Source organism: Myotis daubentonii, chromosome 13, assembly GCF_963259705.1.
Source record: "Myotis daubentonii chromosome 13, mMyoDau2.1, whole genome shotgun sequence".
Taxonomy (NCBI): domain Eukaryota; kingdom Metazoa; phylum Chordata; class Mammalia; order Chiroptera; family Vespertilionidae; genus Myotis; species Myotis daubentonii.
Window position 1 is genome coordinate 57,621,107 of NC_081852.1, and position 21,579 is coordinate 57,642,685.

General features: G+C 38.3%; 1 protein-coding gene across 1 annotated transcript in view; it reads right to left on the minus strand.

Annotated features, from left to right (window-relative positions):
• Nucleotides 1-11,906: 11,906 nt before the first annotated feature.
• The window catches only part of RAB11FIP2 (RAB11 family interacting protein 2), a 38,142-nt gene continuing 28,469 nt past the window's right edge, over nt 11,907-21,579 (minus strand). The window contains exon 5 of the mRNA XM_059661560.1: nt 11,907-16,217. Coding sequence (XP_059517543.1) covers nt 15,990-16,217 — 228 coding nt within the window. The 3' untranslated portion in view covers nt 11,907-15,989. The remainder of the gene's footprint in view (nt 16,218-21,579) is intronic.

The following is a 21,579-nucleotide window of genomic DNA, read 5'->3' on the forward strand; positions in this document are numbered from 1 at the left end:
GGGAGAGCGGGTGACTGACAGCACCTAGGGGCACACCCCCTTGGAAGCTAGATCTGGAAAGGCTGGAGGTGGTCTCAACGGGGCCTCCCAGGTTCTGAAACAGGCCATCAGCATTCCCATCACAGCCAAGAGCTGGGCACCTGGAGAGCCAAAGACCCAGCTCCGAGGGAGGGCAGGAAAGGCCAACACTGCTGACAAGAGACTCATGACAGACCCAGAGGGGAAAATGGGGGGGTGGGAGGGGGACACCCAAAGAGGCCCAGGAAGAAAGACTTCGCCAGGTGGCACCACTTCAGTTTAATTAGACAAAGGCTTGGGGGTGGGCCGCGAGGTCTGAAAGCAGAGACACCTGGGAGTGAAAGAGAAGGGGGGTCAGGGGCAAAGGTTGAGAAAAACAAGCCACCTGGGACCCTGATTGAAACACACCCGCCAGAGTGAGGTGTAAAGGAGGCAGGTCAAGGAGCTGCAGAAACCCGAGCGGAGTAGGAGGAGGGAGGGGCAGAGCAGGGGCGGGAGCTGCCCATCAGGCTGCCTGCTGTCAGTCAAGAGAGGGCAAGTGACCTGGGAAGGACGGAGATGTTACCTAGGGATGTCCTCAACTGGGAATGACAAGGGGCACATGTCCAATCAGGAGGGATGGCAAAAAGAAAGAGAATCCAACCTAAAAAGTATTTTTTCTTCTTAAAAAAATTTTTTTGCTATAAATATGTTTATGAACCCTATGATTTAATAAGTCAAGGCAGATCTTTTCTCTCCATATTTTTCTCTTGAAAATTTCTAATTTATGGAAGAGCTGAAAGAACAATGCACTCCATACACATGTATCCTTCACTTCGATTTACAATTAATGCTACCTTTGCTTTAGCTTTCAAGCTATGTCGGAGCCATTTTAGAATAAGTTGCAAACTGATTTTAAAATGCTTCACTCCTAAATACTTCAACATGCACTTCCTAATAATGCAGCCATTCTATTATATACTTGGAAAAATTAACACAAATTTTATTTAACATTCAAACGGACCAAGAAGGGTTTATAAAAAGTCAAATTCTTCAGAAATAACCACTTCATATTCAATTTTCTCAATTACCCCCCAAATATCTATGTTTTGTTGGCTTAAAAAAATTCAGAATCCAGAATTTGTGCCATACATTTGGTTATGTCTCCTTAGACTATTTTAATTTGTAGCTACCTTCTTTGTGTTTATTGGTTTTCATGATATTGAAGTTTCTGTTTTGTTCTTTAAATGTTTTAAATACATTTTCATTGATTTCAGAGAGGAAAGGAGAAGGAGAGAGAGATAGAACCATCAATGATGAGAAAGAATCATTGGCTACATCCTGCACGCCCCTTACTGGGGATCGAGCCCACAACCTGGACATGTGCCCTGACTGGGAATTGAACCGGGACCTCTTGGTTCTTAAGTAGCCACTCAGCCACTCAGCCACACCGGCTGGGACATGGAATTTTTTAAAGGTAACTGACTAGAATGCACTACACTCTGGATTTGTCTGATTGCTTTCTCATGAGTAGAGGCGAGTTAAATATCTTTGGCAAGAATAATAGCATACCTTACAGGTTTCCATCTTACCTATGTGACAGAAAAAATTATCATCAGTGTGCCATCAAGCTGGCTCATTTCTTTACAGTTGACGTTGATGTCATGGTTTCTACAAAAAGAGAAGGAAAGAGAGGGAGACAGAATTTCAAAAAATGTTTTTGTCACAACCAGATCAATAAAAATACTTATTAAGCCATAACCAGTTTGGCTCAGTGAATAGAGCATCGGCCTTCGGACTGAAGGGTCCCAGATTCCATTCCGGTCAAGGGCATGTACCTTGGTTGCGGGCACATCCCCAGTAGGGAGTGTGCAGGAGGTAGCTGATCAATGTTTCTATCTCATCGATGTTTCTAACTCTCTGTCCCTCTCTCCTCTGTAAAAAAAATCAATAAAATATATTTTTAAAAAATACTTCTTAAACACCCAGTAATGAACTGAACACTGAATTGGATGCTAAGATTTCAGGCAAAGAAAGCAACTTGATAAAGAAACTGAATCTAGAACTCGGCTGCCCAACGCACGCAGAGAATGTGAAAAGCAGCTCCTGGACTGGACTCTGTAGGAATGTGTCATCAGAAGCATGATGGGCATGTCCCACTGGCGTCCTCCCGCAGCGGCGGCATCAATCTTCGGGGACAGCCTGGGTCGCAGGGATGCTGTGTGCTCACGGGAAGGGCCCCACGTGTTCTGGATGCCAGATGTGCGAGTGGGAAACTGACAGTTTTGAAAATGGAGGAGCCCAACTCCGATTCTTGGCCAGATGGTGAACCACTCACCTCAGTGGGGAAGTGGTTTACTTGAGGCTCTCTGTTTATTGTTTTCCAAATACAGATCCCCAAATTATATAGGGTGGCTACGGTCTAAAATCAGAGAGTAGTCAAATATTCCTGAAATTGGTCAAAAGATGTGTCTTATTTAATTCTGCAAATGGCTTGTGCATGTGCTGAACAATTCAAATGAACCAAGAAGGGTTTATAAAAAGTCCTGTTCTTCAGAAATAACCACCATTTCATATATTCTTCCAGGAAAGTTCCTGCAAATATACATAGATCCATACATATTTTAATATACAAAATCCTGGAGCACACTATACTTTTCTGCTGCCTTTTCCCTCCCCATTAACATGGTGTCTTGGATATTTTGTCATATCCGCTTTATCTCATGCTTTTTACGTGCTGCGTCGTATTTTTCTATTGAATACCAAGTATTGTTTGACTAGTCACCAATTTCAGGTGTTTTGTTATTATCAATAATGTTGCAGTCATCATCATAGCAAGTGCATGCTTGTATACATTCCAAAATATTTGTAAGGCAAACTCTTAAAACTGCTGAATCAGCATGGGAATGCATTTAAGATATTAATAGGTATTGTGCAATTGCCCTCCACAGAGCTTGTCTCAAGTTCTATACATTCCAAATGCCCTCGGAGAGTACCTGTCCCCTTCTCCGAGCCTGTGTGTTAACAGCACCGAGCAATCTGATAGGTGAAGAGTAGCATCTTCTTGGCTTACTCTAATTTGCAGATATCTAAAAGGCTTTTGGGATTTCCTCTTCTTCCTGATTGTCTTCTATTTTCCTAATGGTTCATCTTTTTCTTATGGATAAATATAGGGTGTCCAAAAAATGTATATACACACTTTGAATAATTATAAAGGCAGTATTCAATAAAATACATTTCATTTTTAAAATTGAGTTATCAGCTATTAAAGTATATATACATATATGGCTCATCTATAATAATAAAAGCATATGCTAATTAGACCGAACATCCTTCCAGATGTCCTTCCTTCTAGACAAAGCTGCAGCCACGGTCCTTGCACAAATTTTCTATTATATAATCAGGTCTCTAATGATTATATAATAGAAAATTAGACCTTGTCTGTAATATATGTTGCAACCTTTTCCTGTTTTCTCACTTGCCTTTTGACTTTGTTTATAGTATTCTTGGTTGTTCACATGCTTTAAAAGTTTTATGTAGTCAAATACATCTTTTCCTTCATAGCATTTAGGTTTTGTGACTTGAATTGAGAAGCCTTCTCTGCTCTGAGATAATTATTGAGAAACAAAACAGAACAAAAACTCCCACACTTTTTTTTGGTACTTCTCATATTTTGCTTAAAAATTTTAATCCATATAGAATTTATTTTGGTACGAAGAGCGAGATATGGGTTGGGATTTGTATTTTTCCAGATGGCATTCAGTTGCCTTCAGTTCACTTATTGATTGACCCATCTTTCCCCCAGTGCTTTGATGTTTGTGTTTTATCTTTTGAAGGTAATTATTCTCAATAAAAAGGCTAAATCAAACATCACTAGGTCCTGAGTATGAACAATTTTCAGTTAGTTTATTCAATTTAGAAGCTACAGGGAGGAAATCCTTTTATATACACTCTTATTCCATTCAGTGGTTTGGTACTTTTTCCCCTCCAAACTGAAGAACTCATGTGTCACAAATGTGGATGAGGGTTTCTTAAATAAAACTGAGCTTCATTAATCTTTCATGTCTAAATGACATGGTTGGCATTCCACATGTGGAAGGACAGTAAGTTCTCTGCATTGCAGAAAAGAGCCATTTGCATCCTTATCTTTAATTATAAAATTCTAGAGATAATTCTGTTTTTCACTTTTACTTGGAAACATCTCCCAGGTTTCAACCACATTTTTTTTTTTCAAATTTAAACTCATGGGTTAACTAAAAGAGTCATGGAAAAACTGCACAGGAACTCATCATTGGTTCTTGAAGCTTTTGGATAAAGTCAGTATTTCTCAGATAACATAAGGTTCTAAACCTCACGAGAAGATATTGAATTGCCATCAGTAGGTGCTGCTATGATTAACTCAAGAGCACTTAACTGGTTACCTCAACTTCAGTAGGCCTTAAAAGATGCAAAATTGTTCCTTAAAAAAGTGGGGAGGAGGAGAGCATGAACTTCATGAACCCTTAGTAGACAGCACTCATCACCATTTCCATTTACCCATCTTGTTTAGAACAGTGCTTTGCACACAGCAGGTAATGAATTTGTTGAGTGGAAGAAAGGAAGAATGGGTGGGTGGATATTGGATTGGATCAGTGGACGGATGGGAGAGCCTGAAGGACTCTTCATCAACATCCACGACACAGCAGCGACTGTTAGTTGATCAATTAACACCCAAGATGAAATCTGTTTACCATGCTGTCCTGAGGTTTAATTCTGGACTCCTTCTTCCTGACTATTCAATGAGAGACATATATATAAAACAAAGCACTTCAGTCAGAAAAGCCTATCTTGCTTAGTGCTCTCCTCGAAATAATTTTTGTATCATGATATAATTAGGAAAACTGTTTTGTATCTAGAGTTTCCATAAGACTCCCAATCAGAATTTGATTGATGTACCCCCCCCCCCCGTTTCAATTAGGGAGCACTCGAGGTTTCTTTCTCTCTCATTAATTACAAATGTAAGTCAAATTAAAATGGGAGCTCCTCCCTTCATCGAGGACAACAGAAAGTGTTTTTATAATAATCCTGGTTGCAGTATTTGAAAGTGCGGATAATTAAAATCTCAGCATGCTGCCATCCAACAAAAAGTAAAACCTCTTACACAGTATTTCAAAGAACCTGCCACTAAGCTCCGCCCTCCTCTTTTTTCTTTAACATGCATTTACTGAGGGCCTGGGATGTGACATGTGACCTGTGAGTGGTAAAGAAGCAAAGTGAGCAGCTATTTTGTCCTGCATACAGCCGAGCAGGTGCGTAGACAAGTAAACAAGTATCTGCAGTAGGGTCTGATAAGCCCTCACTAAAATAAAATAAATGAAGAAGCTGATTAAGCAGGTTTCTCAGATTTTGGTAGACTGCCTATAATTTGAGATGAACATTTATTTCTGTCTGGCAATGTCTTTGAAGTTATCATTTCTCCTCTAGGTTCAACTTCCAGTGCCTGTAAAACAACAATAAAAAACACAAAAACTCTCTTATTTTATTCATTTTAAAGGGGGCTCCTTTATAAGAAAAAACACCATTGCTTATAATAGTCATAACAATTATACAGATGTTAGTAAAAATAATCCGATACTCATTCAATAAATATTTGAGCACCAACTACATCCCAGGCACAGCGCTGGGTGTCAATGTTGGGGCTACGATGACTAGAGGCTCAAAGTCTTTGCTAGGAACTCTATATATTTTTATTTTATTGTATTTTCAATTTGTTTAGTACTTTACTGAAACAAGCCCCTTACAGATGACTCATCAGGGCCTTTGTATATTAAAACAAATTATTAGACCCCAAAACAAGACCAAATAAATGTCCAAGATGGGGGGTTGGCTGGAGGTCAGCAAAGATCAGATGGGGGACTCTTCATGGAATGGAATGAGCAGGATTGGAACAAATGCCAGAGAAAAAATATTTATTCATACGATGCTCTATCCCACGAAAGATCTAAGGTGGTGGACAAAGATAGAGAGACAATGCAAAATGATTAAAGGAGTCAGGACAAGGAGAAATATGGATGTAAAAATAATGAAGGGAAGGGTAAATGTACCATTCAGAAATGCACACCGAAACTCACTTCATCCCTAGATGCCAACCACGAGGGCCTGCCAGACTGAAGAGTGACTCCTGGGAAGAATGCCCCACACACCACTCACACCACAAGTGAGAAGAGCTTCGAGCAAAGACAACTGACGGGCATTCATACAACTATTGGGAGTCTGTGGCGATCAACAGAAGGCAGAGTCCCAAATTATTTGAGGTGAGTAATCGTAAAAAGTCTGTAATAATGTTGAAAGATAAGGATCATAAAAACGGTTAAAAGAATAGGCTAATATCCTGAAATAATGATATCTATGCAGTAGCCTAGCAGAAAGATGTGATACACTGCTGTGATCTTATGGCTTTAGACAGACGTGCCGTGCACGTGTGAGGGACACTCCTGACACTGAGACCAGTAAGTAACAGGCACTAAAAAGTGGAAGGTTTGATTCCAAGGAACTTGTCTAGTTTAGGCATCAAAACACAAGAGTTGAAAGCAGTTAGAGAAAGGAGGTGCCTCTCGAGTGAATGGCAGGGTTAATACTGCCAAGCTGCCAGACACCCCTTGGTGTGGTGGCAACCAGGTTTTGTCCCATGTTGATGCCCTTTGGGACATTCTTCGAGGAGGCACCATAATAGGTGTCTAGGCTACAAACAGCTCATCAAGTGTGTGACCGTGAGGTAACAGCAAGCCTCCTCGGAGCGAGCTGGGCTCCTGAGAGTCACTCCTGGCTAAAAGGTCTAAGTATCCAGGCTGAGTGACTTAGGAAATCTCAGTTTTCATTCACAACACATGATGGGACCCACACATGACACCAATCTGCCCCCATCCTCCACCAATTCCGAGGGAAAAAGAAACACAAATCTTCAAGCTCTAACAGGATTCAAGGATTTTTTCAAGGCTAGGATTCCAGTTGAGTCCCAGCACCCAGCTCAGTGATTTTCCAGGGCTACCCAACTAAACCCGAGGCTCCCCCAGGGGTGACCCCAAGACACCGAGGCACAGCCTCCCTCTCAGGCCTGCTTCACAAAGCACACACTTACCGTTCCCCTGCCCCTGACACGGCTCCCTGCAGTAACTCCCCACACTTAGGGAAAAGCTCTTCTAAGCGCAGTTCTAATTAGTATTAATTCCAATATTTTTATTTAAAGTCTAGTCGCTTAAAGTCAAAATGACAGCTAATGCCATCCCAGCACAGTAATTTGCCTGGAATCAGAAGAGAGCTTCGTTTTTGGAAAGACTTACTGCTAGATTTCAGGCCACATCTTTTTTTAATTAAAATACATGGATTGTCTTCGCAAACTCTTCCTGAATATTTCATGTGTTCTGAGCTCTATTTGCTGTACATATCTTCAGAGTGTGCATATTATTCAAATATTCCTAACAGATGGTCTCAAGTGCTACATATTCCATAGCATTAAGTGAATAGCTTGGTAAACAAATGAGTCAAGGATTAAAATATTTTACAGCTTATAAATCATGAAAGATGTTCAATAACAGTACATTAGAAATAATAATAAAAAACCTTTAAATGTAAACACAAAAACATTAAATGGTGCTATTGGATCAGTCAATGGTTTACGACAAATGAATTCTTTCCCCAAAAGAGGTGCCCACCCTCGATGGTCTCAGAAACTACAACCTGACTTAATCTGAAGTTGACAACTGGTCTACCTGGGAGCCTGGCCTACTGTCTTCTCCACCCAACCCCAGGGCTGTTCTCTGCCATTTCTCCTCGTTAACGCCTCCTTCATCGCTAGCAAAGGAAAGAAAAGTAAATTTCTAAGCCAATTTTGTTACTCTCTAGCTACCCTTTAGAGACTTTTTGCTGAAAGAGGGTGAAACTACATCACTCAGGTTGAGGATTCTGAACCAGCTGTGACCTTGATGATCCGAGTTCTCTTTCTATGACAGGCTAATGTTGGACACTGAGGCTTGGCATGATGATGAAAACAAATACAAATTTGAAAAACCCAAACCCACCACCTTTGGCCAGTGCTCAGATGTCTTTCCATTTTACACTGCTAAGGTTCTAGCCATGATTCCACTGAGGGATAAAAGCCAGTGAAATACTCTCCCGGTGGCCGCTTCTCACGCCACCTTTATTTGGAATTAATGTTATTTAACCTAATGTGGAATGGCCTTTCCCTAATCATCGGGTGTTTCTAATATTTGTACAAGGTCTGAGAAAACTTTTAAATTTCATCCTGGATTTCCCTAGAAATGAGCACTCAACCCAGTACTGATTGTGAAAAGAATGTAAACTTTTTATGAACTATTTGCTAAAATGATAGTAACTAGCAAAGCTACAAGTGCCTGTTAAGTAAAACCTCTCACCAAAAGTCACAAGTTGGCTTTATTTGTTATATTAAGGCTCATTACCCAATTTCGCACATATATTCAACACTCTATTCTACCACATTCCATGTGTGGCTACACTTTCTACTTCCTCTTCCACACTAACATCTGTGACCTCAGGGAAAGACCGCTGAGAAGCTGAGAAAGATGCCTTCTCAACCAAACAGGGCTCAGCCAAGTCAGAACAAAAGGAGGACATTCTGGCAGTTTTATATTAAGGCCCACACGTGTGTTTTCCTTCTCAATCGTAATACCAACTCTTACCATAGCGAACAAAACATATCAAGTCAATGAATCAACAGTATTTGTGTATCTACTCTGCATAAGGCACTGTGCATATCTTATGAACATTCTATCTTTATGAAGTTTCATCATGAAGATTAAGTTTCTCTAAAATACAAAATATTCACGCCCTGGCTGGTGTGGTTCAGTTGGTTGAAGCATTGTCCCGCACCAAAAGGTGACAGTTCAATTCCCGGGTAGGACACATACCCAGGCTGTGGGTTCAATGCCAGGTTAGGACAGGTGCGGGAGGCAACAGATTCATGTTTCTTTCTCACATTGATTTTTCTTTCTCTCCCCTCCTGTCTCTACAAAAATACAAAAAGTAAATATAATATGCATTAAAAAACTGAAAAAGCAGGTTCAAAAATAAACTCAAGAATGGCAAGGAAAGTTACATTAAGTCAAGAAAGGATCCTGTAAACTACATTAAGCTAAGAAAAATATAGGTGCGTGTGTGTGTGTGTCTCTATGTCAACGGTTCTCAATTACATATCTTAAACAGATGGAGAGCTTGTGAATAGAGCTCTCGAGTCCTACGGTCTGTCCCCCCTCCCGTTTCTGACTCATTAGGTGTGGAATAGGGTCTGAGAATTTGCATTCAAACAAGTTCCCAGGTAACACTGACGTTGCTGCTCTGGGGCAATACTTAGAAAACATATTAACTTTATGTGACTGGGAATTATTATACACCACATGTCATTTGACCCGAACACAGCACAGCATTAATATTATGTGCTAAACTGATCTTTGGGACACTAATGATTTTTGTACAATTTTTATCAGAAGGCAAGATCATTGTAAATACTGAATAATCGTAATTACTACAAATAAGGGATGGAGCAGATCCTGGGATAACAGTCAAATGTGCTAAACAGGCTGTATTTCCCTGCACTGTTCTCCCTCCCAAATGCAACTGCAGTCACACTCAGGGACAGGCATACTAGAGAAAGTCTTTTTTTCCATTAATTGTAATAAGAACATTTAACCTAACCTCTTAACAAAATTAAAAAATATATATTTTTATTGATTTCAGAGAAAAAGGGAGAGGGAGAGATAGAAACATCAATGATGAGAGAGAATTACTGATCAGCTGCCTCCTGCACACCCCTCACTTGGGGACCGAGCCCGCAACACAGGCATGTGCCCTGACCAGGAATCGAACTGTGATCTCCTGGTTCACAGGTCTACACTCAAGCACTGAGCAATACTGGCTGGACTTAACAAATGTTTAAGTGTACAAACAGTATTGCTAACTACAGGCTCAGCTGTCCAGAGGATCTCTAGGACTGACTCGTCGTGCATAACTGAGACCCTGTACCCACTGAATAGCTATTCCTCCTCCCCTCCCACAAGAAAGTCTGGAGCTGGGATTCTGCCTTACCTATCACACACATCCCATATGCCCCTGGGCCCACCCAGATTTTGAATAAACACAACACTGTTCGTGGCAGAAGTAAACAACCACCATACCCTGACTTGTTCTTCCCACGATGAGGAGGAGGAGGAGGAAGTGCACAAGGAAGAGGAGGAGAGGATGACTGGTCATCAGAAACAGTGACTCACTAAAGAAGAGATTGCAAACTGGTGACCTCCGATTTTTTGTTAAAAAGATAATTAGTTTGCAACATTTGGAAATCATATTTCACAGAAATAGCTGCATTTTCAGTTTCTCTAGAAAGATCACGTTTAGCAACCCTGGCCGTGCATTCATTGCCATATGGCCTCGAGGAGCCGGAGCTGCATAGCTGTTGCCCACTTTCATGGGGGAGAACAGGCTCCCCAGATTGCCACTGTCCCCAGTAATCCCTCCTCTTCCACACCTGGCCTGCCTCATTAGCCACCGTCCCTGCCTGGCTCCGTAAACATTTGAGTTTGCAATCCCTGCTCTAAGGTGTAGCACAAATAAGATAATTTGCTGGGAACTGCCCATAACCTGTGGTCTGTCTCACACACTTTACACCACTCACCAGAGCGGAGTAGAATATAACGTTATAACAGCGTCAATCTTCCTCTGTTCTTATTAAATAAATAAATCATTTGCAAACTTTGGTACTGGAATGAAAACAAACTGGACCATACCTGCCATGTGTCCACCATGCACCATAATTGAAAAGCTCTGCTAGAGAAATCTGTTTTCGTGCTGCCCAGCATAAATTCTGACTTTTGAATATGCCTGACAAATAATGAAATCACTGGAAATGTCATTATCGAATTGTAGGCTGTGAGGAGTATAAGACAGAATCAAGTACTTCTAATCCATGTCATTATAGGTCTATAACTGTCTGTCATAAGAACGTGAAAGTACGACATTTGTGCCACCATGTAACGTTATTTGGGGAGAAAATGTAGGATGTGGGGCGTCCAGGCACAGGCCCATTACTTTGAAAAGGGCACAGAAATATTTCTGAGACAGGCAGTGCATTCAAACAAAACCTATGTGAAAAATGGTCGTTCTAATAGAATAATAACTCTCTACTTCCAATTGTTCCAAATATCTTTGTCTTAGTAGACTAAGGAAAAATAAACGTGTGTACCAGGGACAGGTAGGAAGGAACAATCTAGAGAGATACGGGGGAAGTGAAGGGGTGAGTTACACGGGACCTCCACGTTTGAGAGCGACCAGAGACTAGGAAGGTGTTCCAGTCTGCAGAGAAATCCCTTGTCCCAAATGCGTATGATTTATGTCCAAGGCTATTACATATGGATCACAACTCATAATGTAGAACACACCTGCCTAATACACTCACACACACACACACACACACACACACACACACACACACACACACACACCCGAGCCCCGAGCCCGGGTCCTTAGGTTCCTGTTTCCCTTGGATAGACAGGTGCATATATAGACGCTGTATCGAGAAAACACTGGGCGTAGGCCTTTGCCTATATATACATCCTCAAATGTTATTTTCTCCCAAACTTGAGCTCTATCCCTATGAGGGGACATTGTATATGCAGAGGGCATTCACACTTTTGTTGGCTGTCCACTCTAAGGTACTCGGTCACTCGCCTCTGAATGAATTTTCAGAACTATTTTCATAGTGAATGAGTGTGTGGGTCTTACAGAATACCTGCTGCAATGCGTCAAACAGGAGGCATCCTATTTTTAAAGGACAAGGAGGACTCGTGTATAAATGCACACACCACGCTGTTTTATCTGTAATAAGAAATTAGACAACGGAATTAAGATTAAACACTTTAATCAACTATAATAAATCAATATATATTATATAAAAAAGTCTGATTCATGCATCAGATTACATAAATTATACAACTGTCACATTATGCAAGGCTTACATACTTTTGAGTTTGTATCGGTAAAAATGTATACAAGTTACTAAGAGCATTTTACTTAACAAGTGTAATACTCTTCAGTTATAAATAATGCTTGTGTCTTTCAAGTACCTGCTAAATATACACATTTCTAGATCTGCAGCATTCTTCTGTACCTCAAAATACAAACCATCTGGAAGCTTCAAAGATTTATAGGCCCAACGTATCATTTGTTACAGACTTCAATTCCATGGTAAGAGGGATTTTTTTTGACATAGAAAAGAAATGAAATAAAATGCCAACTCGAGTTTAATGCTTGAAGAGCTTCTCCACTACTTATTAAATACATCGCGAAAGCCTCCAGATGCAGATGAATTAGTTAAGGTGCCATCTACTGCATATTAAATACTTCCAATCGCTGCATCTGGATTAGGAGAGTTATAAATCTGTGAAAATGGGGGCTTTCGAATGTGCGCTGACAGACCCTTGCATCTACCATCACGAACCAGCAGCACTGTGATCCTTTACCTCTTACTTCAAAGAGATCAAGTGAGCGAGCATGCTTCATACTTCACTTACACACGCACAGTGACACCTAGCATATCTACAAGACATATGAGCACACGGACATCAAAAAGTCCCAGCCTCACTACAGACCCGAGGCCGGGAGCTTTGCCTGAAAAGCCGGAGGAAGAGAAAAGCTCCAGTGTAACAAGTACGAGATATATTAAAGCCAGTTCTTTTGTGTGTTTTTAGATTCTCCTTGCTAAAGAGCAAGCACCGTCACAGGGGTGGTGGGCGGGGGAGAGAGGGAGGGCAGAGGAGTTGGTGAAGGCAGGAAAGCAAAGCTGTCACTAATGAGCTGGGTTTAACTAGGTTTCCAGTCCTGAAACCCTTTTCAATACAAGGCAACATTTTCACAGCTGGAAAATTACAACTAAAGCTTCATTTACTGCCAAAAGCAATAGATGTAGTTATGTATAATCTATGGATAGCACTACGTTCACGGGAGAATGGCAAAACTAGGCTCAAGGCAGAATAGAGCAGCCAAAAGCAATACTTAAACGTCTCTCATGAATGGGTGACACGTCACTTATATACAATTCTAAGATATGACCCTGCTATTTAGTGAATGAAACTGAGGCATAAGTGGAAGGACAATATGTTCAGTATTTTCAGAACTGAATTTTAAAACTGGGAGGGAAACTGGTTATAAAATAAGGCTACTTTAAAAATAACAGAAATATTTTAATTACATAACAGAAGTATATTAACTTAAGATATTGAGATAAATATCAATTCTGTGGTTTTTAAAAAAATCCTCTTATTGGTGGAAATATTTTTGATCATGCATTTTAAGCATAAATAAAATCCATTTATAAGTCTATAGTGCTGTGCTCTATTATTTAATGAGTACATTTATTTTATTTCTATTTCGAAGCTATTAACAAAATACACCATTAGAATACTACTGGTAAAGGTTACATTTTGGAAAAACAAATTAAGGTGACTTTTGGCCTTCCTTCTACAATGCTAGCAAATAAAACAAATCCACATGCACTTCTGCCCAAATGCAGGAAACACTGATATGTTTACTGGGGAACTCATTTTCACTTTTTGTTTGTAGTTTATTATATTGACAGATTATGAAAACAAATAACTTGTACTCTGGGTCATGAGGAAAACTTCATCAACATTCAAACAGAACATTTTTAGGCAGTGATAAATGCAGGATGAGTTTTCAATAGAATTCTTATCTCAGATTTAAAGATTAAAATATTGAGTCAGTTATAACCAAATCTCTCACGTGTAGATAAATCTAATTCTTAACAGTTTTTATACAAGCAAAGAATGTCTCCTTAAAAATCAATCTCCTCATAAAAAGAATAGCAGTTACTTGAATGATACTTTTTACCGATCTCTATTCACATAAAACATATCCCCAATATAAAACTAATATCTTGGTTCATTCTATAAGGAGTAAATTTGGCCAAAGCATATTAAAATATCTGTAACTAGTCTGTCATAATACTAAAAACACATGAATTTTGATATTTTTAAAAAGTGTAAAAAGAGCTACAATTATACTAACAACACAAAATCAAGTGCTAAGAATTTTGTAAGTATTTAATAAATGTTAATTAAAATGGCACCATGTTAAAAATAATTAAGATTTCAAATGGAAAAATAAAATTCTACATCAGATTTGGAGGTTTAGGAAATATATATATATATATATATATATATATATATATATATATATATATATGAAAAAGTTGGTAGAGCTATTTTCCCTCCTCCATTTCTTCATTTCAAAAATTACTGAATTTTTGTATTTGGGGAAAATTTTCACAATTTCAAAATGTATGCTCTCATAGGAAAACTAAAGAAACTCAGAAAATACAAATAACAGGGATTTTGGCTTATGAACTAAATATAAACTTGGCCAAGTATTATCTGATTCAAAATATTAAAATAAGCAAAATGATTATATCTGCTTTGTATTTAACTTTCAAGTAAGTCTTAGTACAGATGCATATTAAGACAAAAATGCACTTCATTAAAAGGCTGAGAAATATATGTCTCCATATACAGTGTGTTTTTTCATTTTAAATTCAGAAGAACCAGTGTTTCATAGTAAGTATTTTAGATGGTAAGGTAAAAAATAAGCTGCAATTAATATTTTTATAACCATTGCTTTTCGCTTTACATTTTAGACTAATTTTGTACAACTACAGGAAGATGATTCATGGAAAATATTCAACATTTTGGGGAAGCAGACATAAAAAAAGTGGACATATAATTTGGTGATAAATCAATTCTTAAAGGGTAGATGCAGATTAATGTGTAACGTCATGCTAATAAAGATCTGTTCTAAAAACTCACTCTTTAGTAACTGTTATTTTGGTTCAAGACCCAAATGCAACCATCTGTTCTATTATTTATGGAACTTGAAACCAAGCCTAATTCTCTATTCCAAGAATCTGCCCACTGTTTTGGGTTATCAGGCATCAGATGATCACCTACTTTTACCCTCCAAGTTATTCTCAGCTTTAATTCTTACTATTTTCTTTGCTAGTGTTTTATAGGCATTTAGAATGGCAAGAAAACAAATTACATTAGCTTATCTCCCGCTTGTAGCTTAGACAAAACTCAAATGTTACGCTGAAAAGTGAATTCGAGAAATCCGCGCTGTTTGAAGTTAATGGACTTTCCTAAAACACATCATTCTTCAACAAGGCCTTTGGAGCATTACTTTTGGATAAAGAGCAAAAACCTGACGCTGGAGTAACATAGTAGCAGCTCATTTTGAAACCAAGGTTCAGAATCAAGAGTGACTTGAAGCAGCTCCCCTACACACATGTAATACTGCAGTAGCAATGATGCTCCGTTGAGCGCACATACATTTTCCAATTAAGAAACTGGTATCATTTTAGAGGAAACCAACGGATTTTAAATGTCCTAAAAACACATGTATATGTGAGGTATATGCACGTATTTTATATGCAAAGATACATGAACTTATATTCACGTACATACGGATGTATATAAAGTATGAACTGTTTGGGAAGTAGTGTTTATAATGAGCAGTACTCCTGCAGCTGAACTGTCTACAAATTGAACCAACCACAGTATCAATTCTCACAATGTCAAGTCATGAGAAATCTTCCTGAGGAATGAGCCACGACTTCTGAAGACACGCCTGGGCCTCGGGCAGGTGAGCGGGCCGGCCAGCACCCCAGTGAATCCCACGGAGCTGCTGACTTACTGGAATCGGGCCCTTTTCCCTTTCAAAGTTTTAATTATTGAGCTCACTTCAAAGGTCACTCTTGACAGTCCCCGCTCATATTTACAAGTAAAACACCTTTGCACAACGGACGAGCCTGGACTGAAACCTGCAAGTGCAGTCTCTTCCGGTAACAAGTCTTTCCTTCTCTCTTTCCTTTTCTTGCCCTGTCTTCCCCCAATTACCAAGGCAGCACAAACGGCTCGTTAGCTGTCGGAGAACTTGCCCGCCTTCCTGGACGGCTCGTAGGGCACGCGGAGGATGCTGGGCGTCTCCTCCATGACCCGCACGAGGAGGTTGTCGATGTAGTCCTCCAGCTCCCGGATGTGCGTGTCCTTCCTGCGCAGCAGCTCTTTGTGCTTCACCAGCTCCTGCAGGACCTCCTCGTAGGTCAGGCTGCGGTAGCCGGCAGTGGCATCAAAAGGGTTGCTGTCCTAGAACGGGAGAGAGCGGCACTTTAGTTCTCAGGAACAAAATCAGAATTATTTTGAACTTCAGCTTCTGGTTTTTCTCTGTCCTTGGCGAGCACCAACGTGACAGTTCACAGAACGGCCAGTCAGTTCTGAGGCAAGCACTGGGTCAGATCAGAGGCATCAAGGCCCTTATTCTAATTCTAAATTCTTCCACAATCAGTTTTTACGGTGTGGACAATGTCCTCGTAAAAGAAACAGACATACAACTTAAGATTCAGATAAAATGTTCTCTAATAAATTTAACTGAAATAGGTAAAAATTAAAGACCCCTAAGAATTAACTTGGAGGAACTATAGGAAGCTGTTGAAAACTATACATTTGGACATGAGTTTAGTTCTCATCAAACTGCTTCCGCTGAACTAGTTTAATGCTGTGTCTTTGACTTTACTGAAGATGGGTACAAGCAGCAGCAAGATCAAATCTGCTTCTTGCTATGAAATGTTGAAGGCATTCGGAATTAAATCTTGTAAGATGCTCCCATGGGAGTAACTTCTGATTTAATTTAGAGGCAAACTCCTCCCCCGAGTAACTAGTTCATTTCTACCTCACAGTAGCAATGCCTATACACCTTATCTTACTTCCCTTTTTGCCCTTGTTATTAGGAAACTCAGAGTTCAACTATGATCGCGTTAATATTTAGTATTAGTATATCTGCATTCTCTTCCATTTCACTGTTGATTTACTTTGTGAAAGTTATTCCATTAATGAAAATTCTTTTTACATTAATGTATAAATATAAACAAAAAAGAAAAAAGGCATTGACCTAATTAATTTTCATTACAAAGCATTCTAATATTAAAAGAAAAATATTTCTTAAGAATTCAATAAACTATGTCATCATCCATTTATAGTGGATAGTAATTAGATTTTTCACTATGTAAAATATAAAGCCCACACATAAATTACCAGTAGTATTTTTTATGTCTTTTTATACATAGTTCTATCACTAAGCTCAACAAATTAAAATGTTTTTTATCACTTTCATTCAAAACATTTCCATTTGGCTTTAAGGAAAATAAAATACTGGGGAAATTGGTCTTGCTCTTTCAGACTACAGTATCTAATCTATTCAATGGGAGACAGAGAATGGGGACCAATGAATGCAGAAAGGTTCTTTTTCCGTTTTTCATAGACATTAAATTTGCCTTTACTCATTTTCAGGATCTACTTTCATTTGCTATGTGTCTAGAAGTTTCCATGAGTAAAGCCAAAGTGTAACCTTTTATCCCCTGTTCCCGCAAGCACCTGGATTGCCAACACCAAAAATCAAGCTTGAGGACAGGCATCAATTTGATGGGTAAGTTATCCAAGCACACCTTCTTCTCCGGGATAACAATACAAGTCCAGGAAGGGGAAACCCTCCCAGCCCCACAGAGTCTCTCAGGTTCCGCGGAGAAGATCTAGCTGGCACCAGGCGGAAACGCAGAAGGTGCAGCTCCAGCAGTGGCTCCGTCTGTTCAAAGGAAGAAGCAAGGCTGGAGGCACGGTGGTCAAACAGGTCATCGGTACGGAATGGCCGGCAAGGAAGGTTCGGGATTGGGAGCTGAGAGAGGCTGAAATGGCAGGTTCCAAACATCATCGAGGATGATCAATGCCATCACTAAGGACTTGTAGGTTTAGTGCTGTGGGAGATAGGAAGCCTTCGAAGGTTTCCGTAGACAAGAAAGATATGATTGAAGCCACGTTCTAGGACAGTGATGGCGAACCTTTTGAGCTCGGCGTGTCAGCATTTTGAAAAACCCTAACTTAACTCTGGTGCCGTGTCACATATAGAAATTTTTTGATCTTTGCAACCATAGTAAAACAAAGATTTATATTTTTGATATTTATTTTATATATTTAAATGCCATTTAACAAAGAAAAATCAACCAAAAAAATGAGTTCGCGTGTCACCTCTGACACGCGTGTCATAGGTTCGCCATCACTGTTCTAGGACAATGAAAATGGCAGCAGTGGGGAAAATCACTTGGAGGGGCTAAGATTAGTTATTAAGCTATTGAAATATCACAGACCAGATATTGATGAGGGCCTCCACCAGATCAACAGAATGAATAGGGAGACTGCTAAGGGGAAGTGAGTTTAAGTTCTGTAAGATATATTTAAAACACCTTATTTTGTTTTAATATTAGAAACTGGGAAGATACAACTTCATGCGTTATATTACCTTTGTCTCTAAAAACATTTCAGAATGTTACTCTGCAACAGTTAAAGGACAATTCTGTTAATCTACTTTTATTCTCTTCTCTCTCAGATCAATTCATCTTTAAGATTAAGTCTCAATACACATACCCTCTCATGTATTGAATAGTTTAATTGGTCATGAATAGAAATATAAAACATTATTATAATTCCATAGCCACATTCTTATTAAATAATTATTAAGCAGGTTTCTATAGAAAAGATACACTATAGAGGTAAGTATATATTTTTTAATTTATTAAAAATAAGCTAGAATTCCTCACTTTAACTTGAATAATTCAGCACAAATGAGACAGAGGCCAACCTAGCTCTCACTCTGACAAATGAGATGTTCTCCAAGGTCTTTTAACTCTAAAATGTCCTGGTTTACATAGTGATATTTCTGAACTGCATTTTTAAAAAGTAATACCACCCAACTAATGTGATTTCATCTTTCTAATAAAATATTTACTGAAAAATAGGGATTCTGGTGAGAACTGCAGGGATTCATGAAATTAAACTAAATGGGATTCATTACTGATTGGTTGACTTATGTTTTTCTTAATTTAACTTAAGAATCACATGCTTGAGTCTCTCTAATCTTAATCAAATTATACACATATGAACTGACTTCTACAAATTAAGTGATGAACATAGTTAGAAAATCACTTACATTGTTATATTTAGCACTATACCAGTAATACCAGAAAATGTAGCTAAAATATTTTTTAAATATTTCTCTAGAGACGATGAGGATGAAAAATGTCAAACTATTCTTATTTTGACATAGTCTAAATTTTATGTCATGACTATCTGACAATTTAATCTCAGAATAATTAGTTATTATCCTGGAATAGTGTTACACTATACAGCCATAATCTAAAATATACAGACCCATTATTCAGCTCATTTTGTTCCCTACAACCTTCTAATACTTGTGTATAGGCAGACAGACTTCCTGGAAATACACTTCTGACCTTTTCAATAAATTTTCCATTTGTCCTTTTATGTGAAAATTTTACCCCAAATTTCTGCATCAAGTTTTTAGGCAGAAAAACATTTTAGAAACACATGTACTATAAACTATATTCTGAAAAAATATATAAAATAATTAAAAAGTCTTATGCTTAGTTCCAGATTTTATCCCATATTTGAAAAGCAGGTAAATACCTTTTAATTTTAGGCCTAAGATTCTTAAATTGATACACTCAATAAATATATATCCTTGTTTGTTGATATAATTCCAAATAAAATAATAATAACTGATATCAATTCATATGTACAATAGAAAATTAAAATAAGCAAAAAAGAGTATTTTGCTTAAAGTACTTTGCTTAATATAAATTATTGGTATAGACTCAAATAACCTACATGGGACGCCTAAGTACTCAACATTATTTCCTCCACCACTCCACACAGACAGCACATATGTTTTTAAGATGTCGTCTTACATTGAAATGTAAATTTTTCTTCCTTCTTCCCCTTTCACAACCAATTCTTTTTCATTCACACCCAACCTCTGTTAAAAATTTCCATATGCAGATATAAGGAATTAGGTGTTGGGTGAGAGAATAGAATTATTACATTAAGTTTTCTAATCAAAACCTTAAATAACATATAGTTGTGCAAAAGACTTTGAGACTCACTAGTGATCTATTTTTACTTTACACAGTAAACTAGGAAATGTATATTTTTTTTACAATATTTAAATTTGAACAAAAGCAAATTATCAGGACTCAAAATAACTGAAGATTTAAAGAAAGGTTGTCCTGGTAACCAAATATTGGTGGGGCACTAACTGACATCCAAGGCAACTAGAGGAGAGAGAGAGAGATAAGAGGAAGGCTTGGCATTCTCTGATCATCTCATTATTGTTCTAATGAGGAACTTTGCTCTGGGAATATCATCGCAGCTACTTTCACATCTTTTGTCCTACTCCCTTCATCTCCCTTTCAGTTCTTAATTAGGCCTTAAAGAGCTCACACTGCCCTTTCAACTGGCTACTGCTCCTGTTTAAACACTGCGCTTTCACAGACAGGTGTTGGCACTAGCATATCAGACAGACAAACTTAATTACAAAACACTATGTCCAGAAGGGGGAAAAATAACTTGGTGGATGGCTATTATCGGAGAACTTAATGTAAATTACTTCAAACATCTTCTAATCTTCAACATAAAAATTGTTCAAATACTTTTCCTCAAAAAACGATCGGTCTGAGGATGGGTTCCTCCTCCTATTTGTATCTTGCAGTAAATTAACAACACCTAAGTAATCCTTTAACTGTCCTTTAGAATCGTTAGTATTCCAGAGAAAAATAATCACACATCAAGGATTCTTTTATCACTTTTAAATCCTTTAACTAAAACAATTTTCACATTTTATTTCTTTAAAGAATTCTAAGGATGCTTTTACAGCAATAAATTACAAGATTTGGAAAAATACATTTACAAGCACACAGAAATTGTAATTAAGGTTACTTAATAAACAATAGCTACACATGAAATCGATTTTTTGATGTTTGCATTTTGTTTGAGATTAAGTAACTTGCCTGATAGAATTCATTTTACTATCTGATCAAAGGCTCACTTCAGATATTCTGACATTTCTCGCCAGACTGCATCTTATAAAGACTGGAGTATTTATGAAGCATAAAAACTTACAAATCATTTACATAAAACAGCAAGAACACAGCACAAAGCTTCTATAATGTTTTCTATAATTTTAAAGAAATAACTACATTTAGAATGGTTTATACACTACCATGGTTTCTTCTGGGCATAGCTCATCATAGAAAATTGTGATATGTTATTGCTTTAAAAAATTCTTATTATACATCTGGATCACACACATTAAGGGCAGATGGTTCAAAGAGCAACCACCAGCATCTCGGAGTAAAGGCTCTACTTCTGTTATTCAATGAGAATTTAGTTTTCTACCAAGAACACGTGCCCACATTTTGATAAAGTAACTTCTGCCCTAGGTTTAATATATTTCGATTTGACTGAAGATGCAATGGAACTCTGAACAGAGATCCAAAACTGGATTTCAAATAACAATAGCATCAAGTTAAGATACCTGAATAATCTCTGCCAGATATGTGAGCTTAACTCCACTGCTGGCTACACCAAGCCCGCTAATATGTAT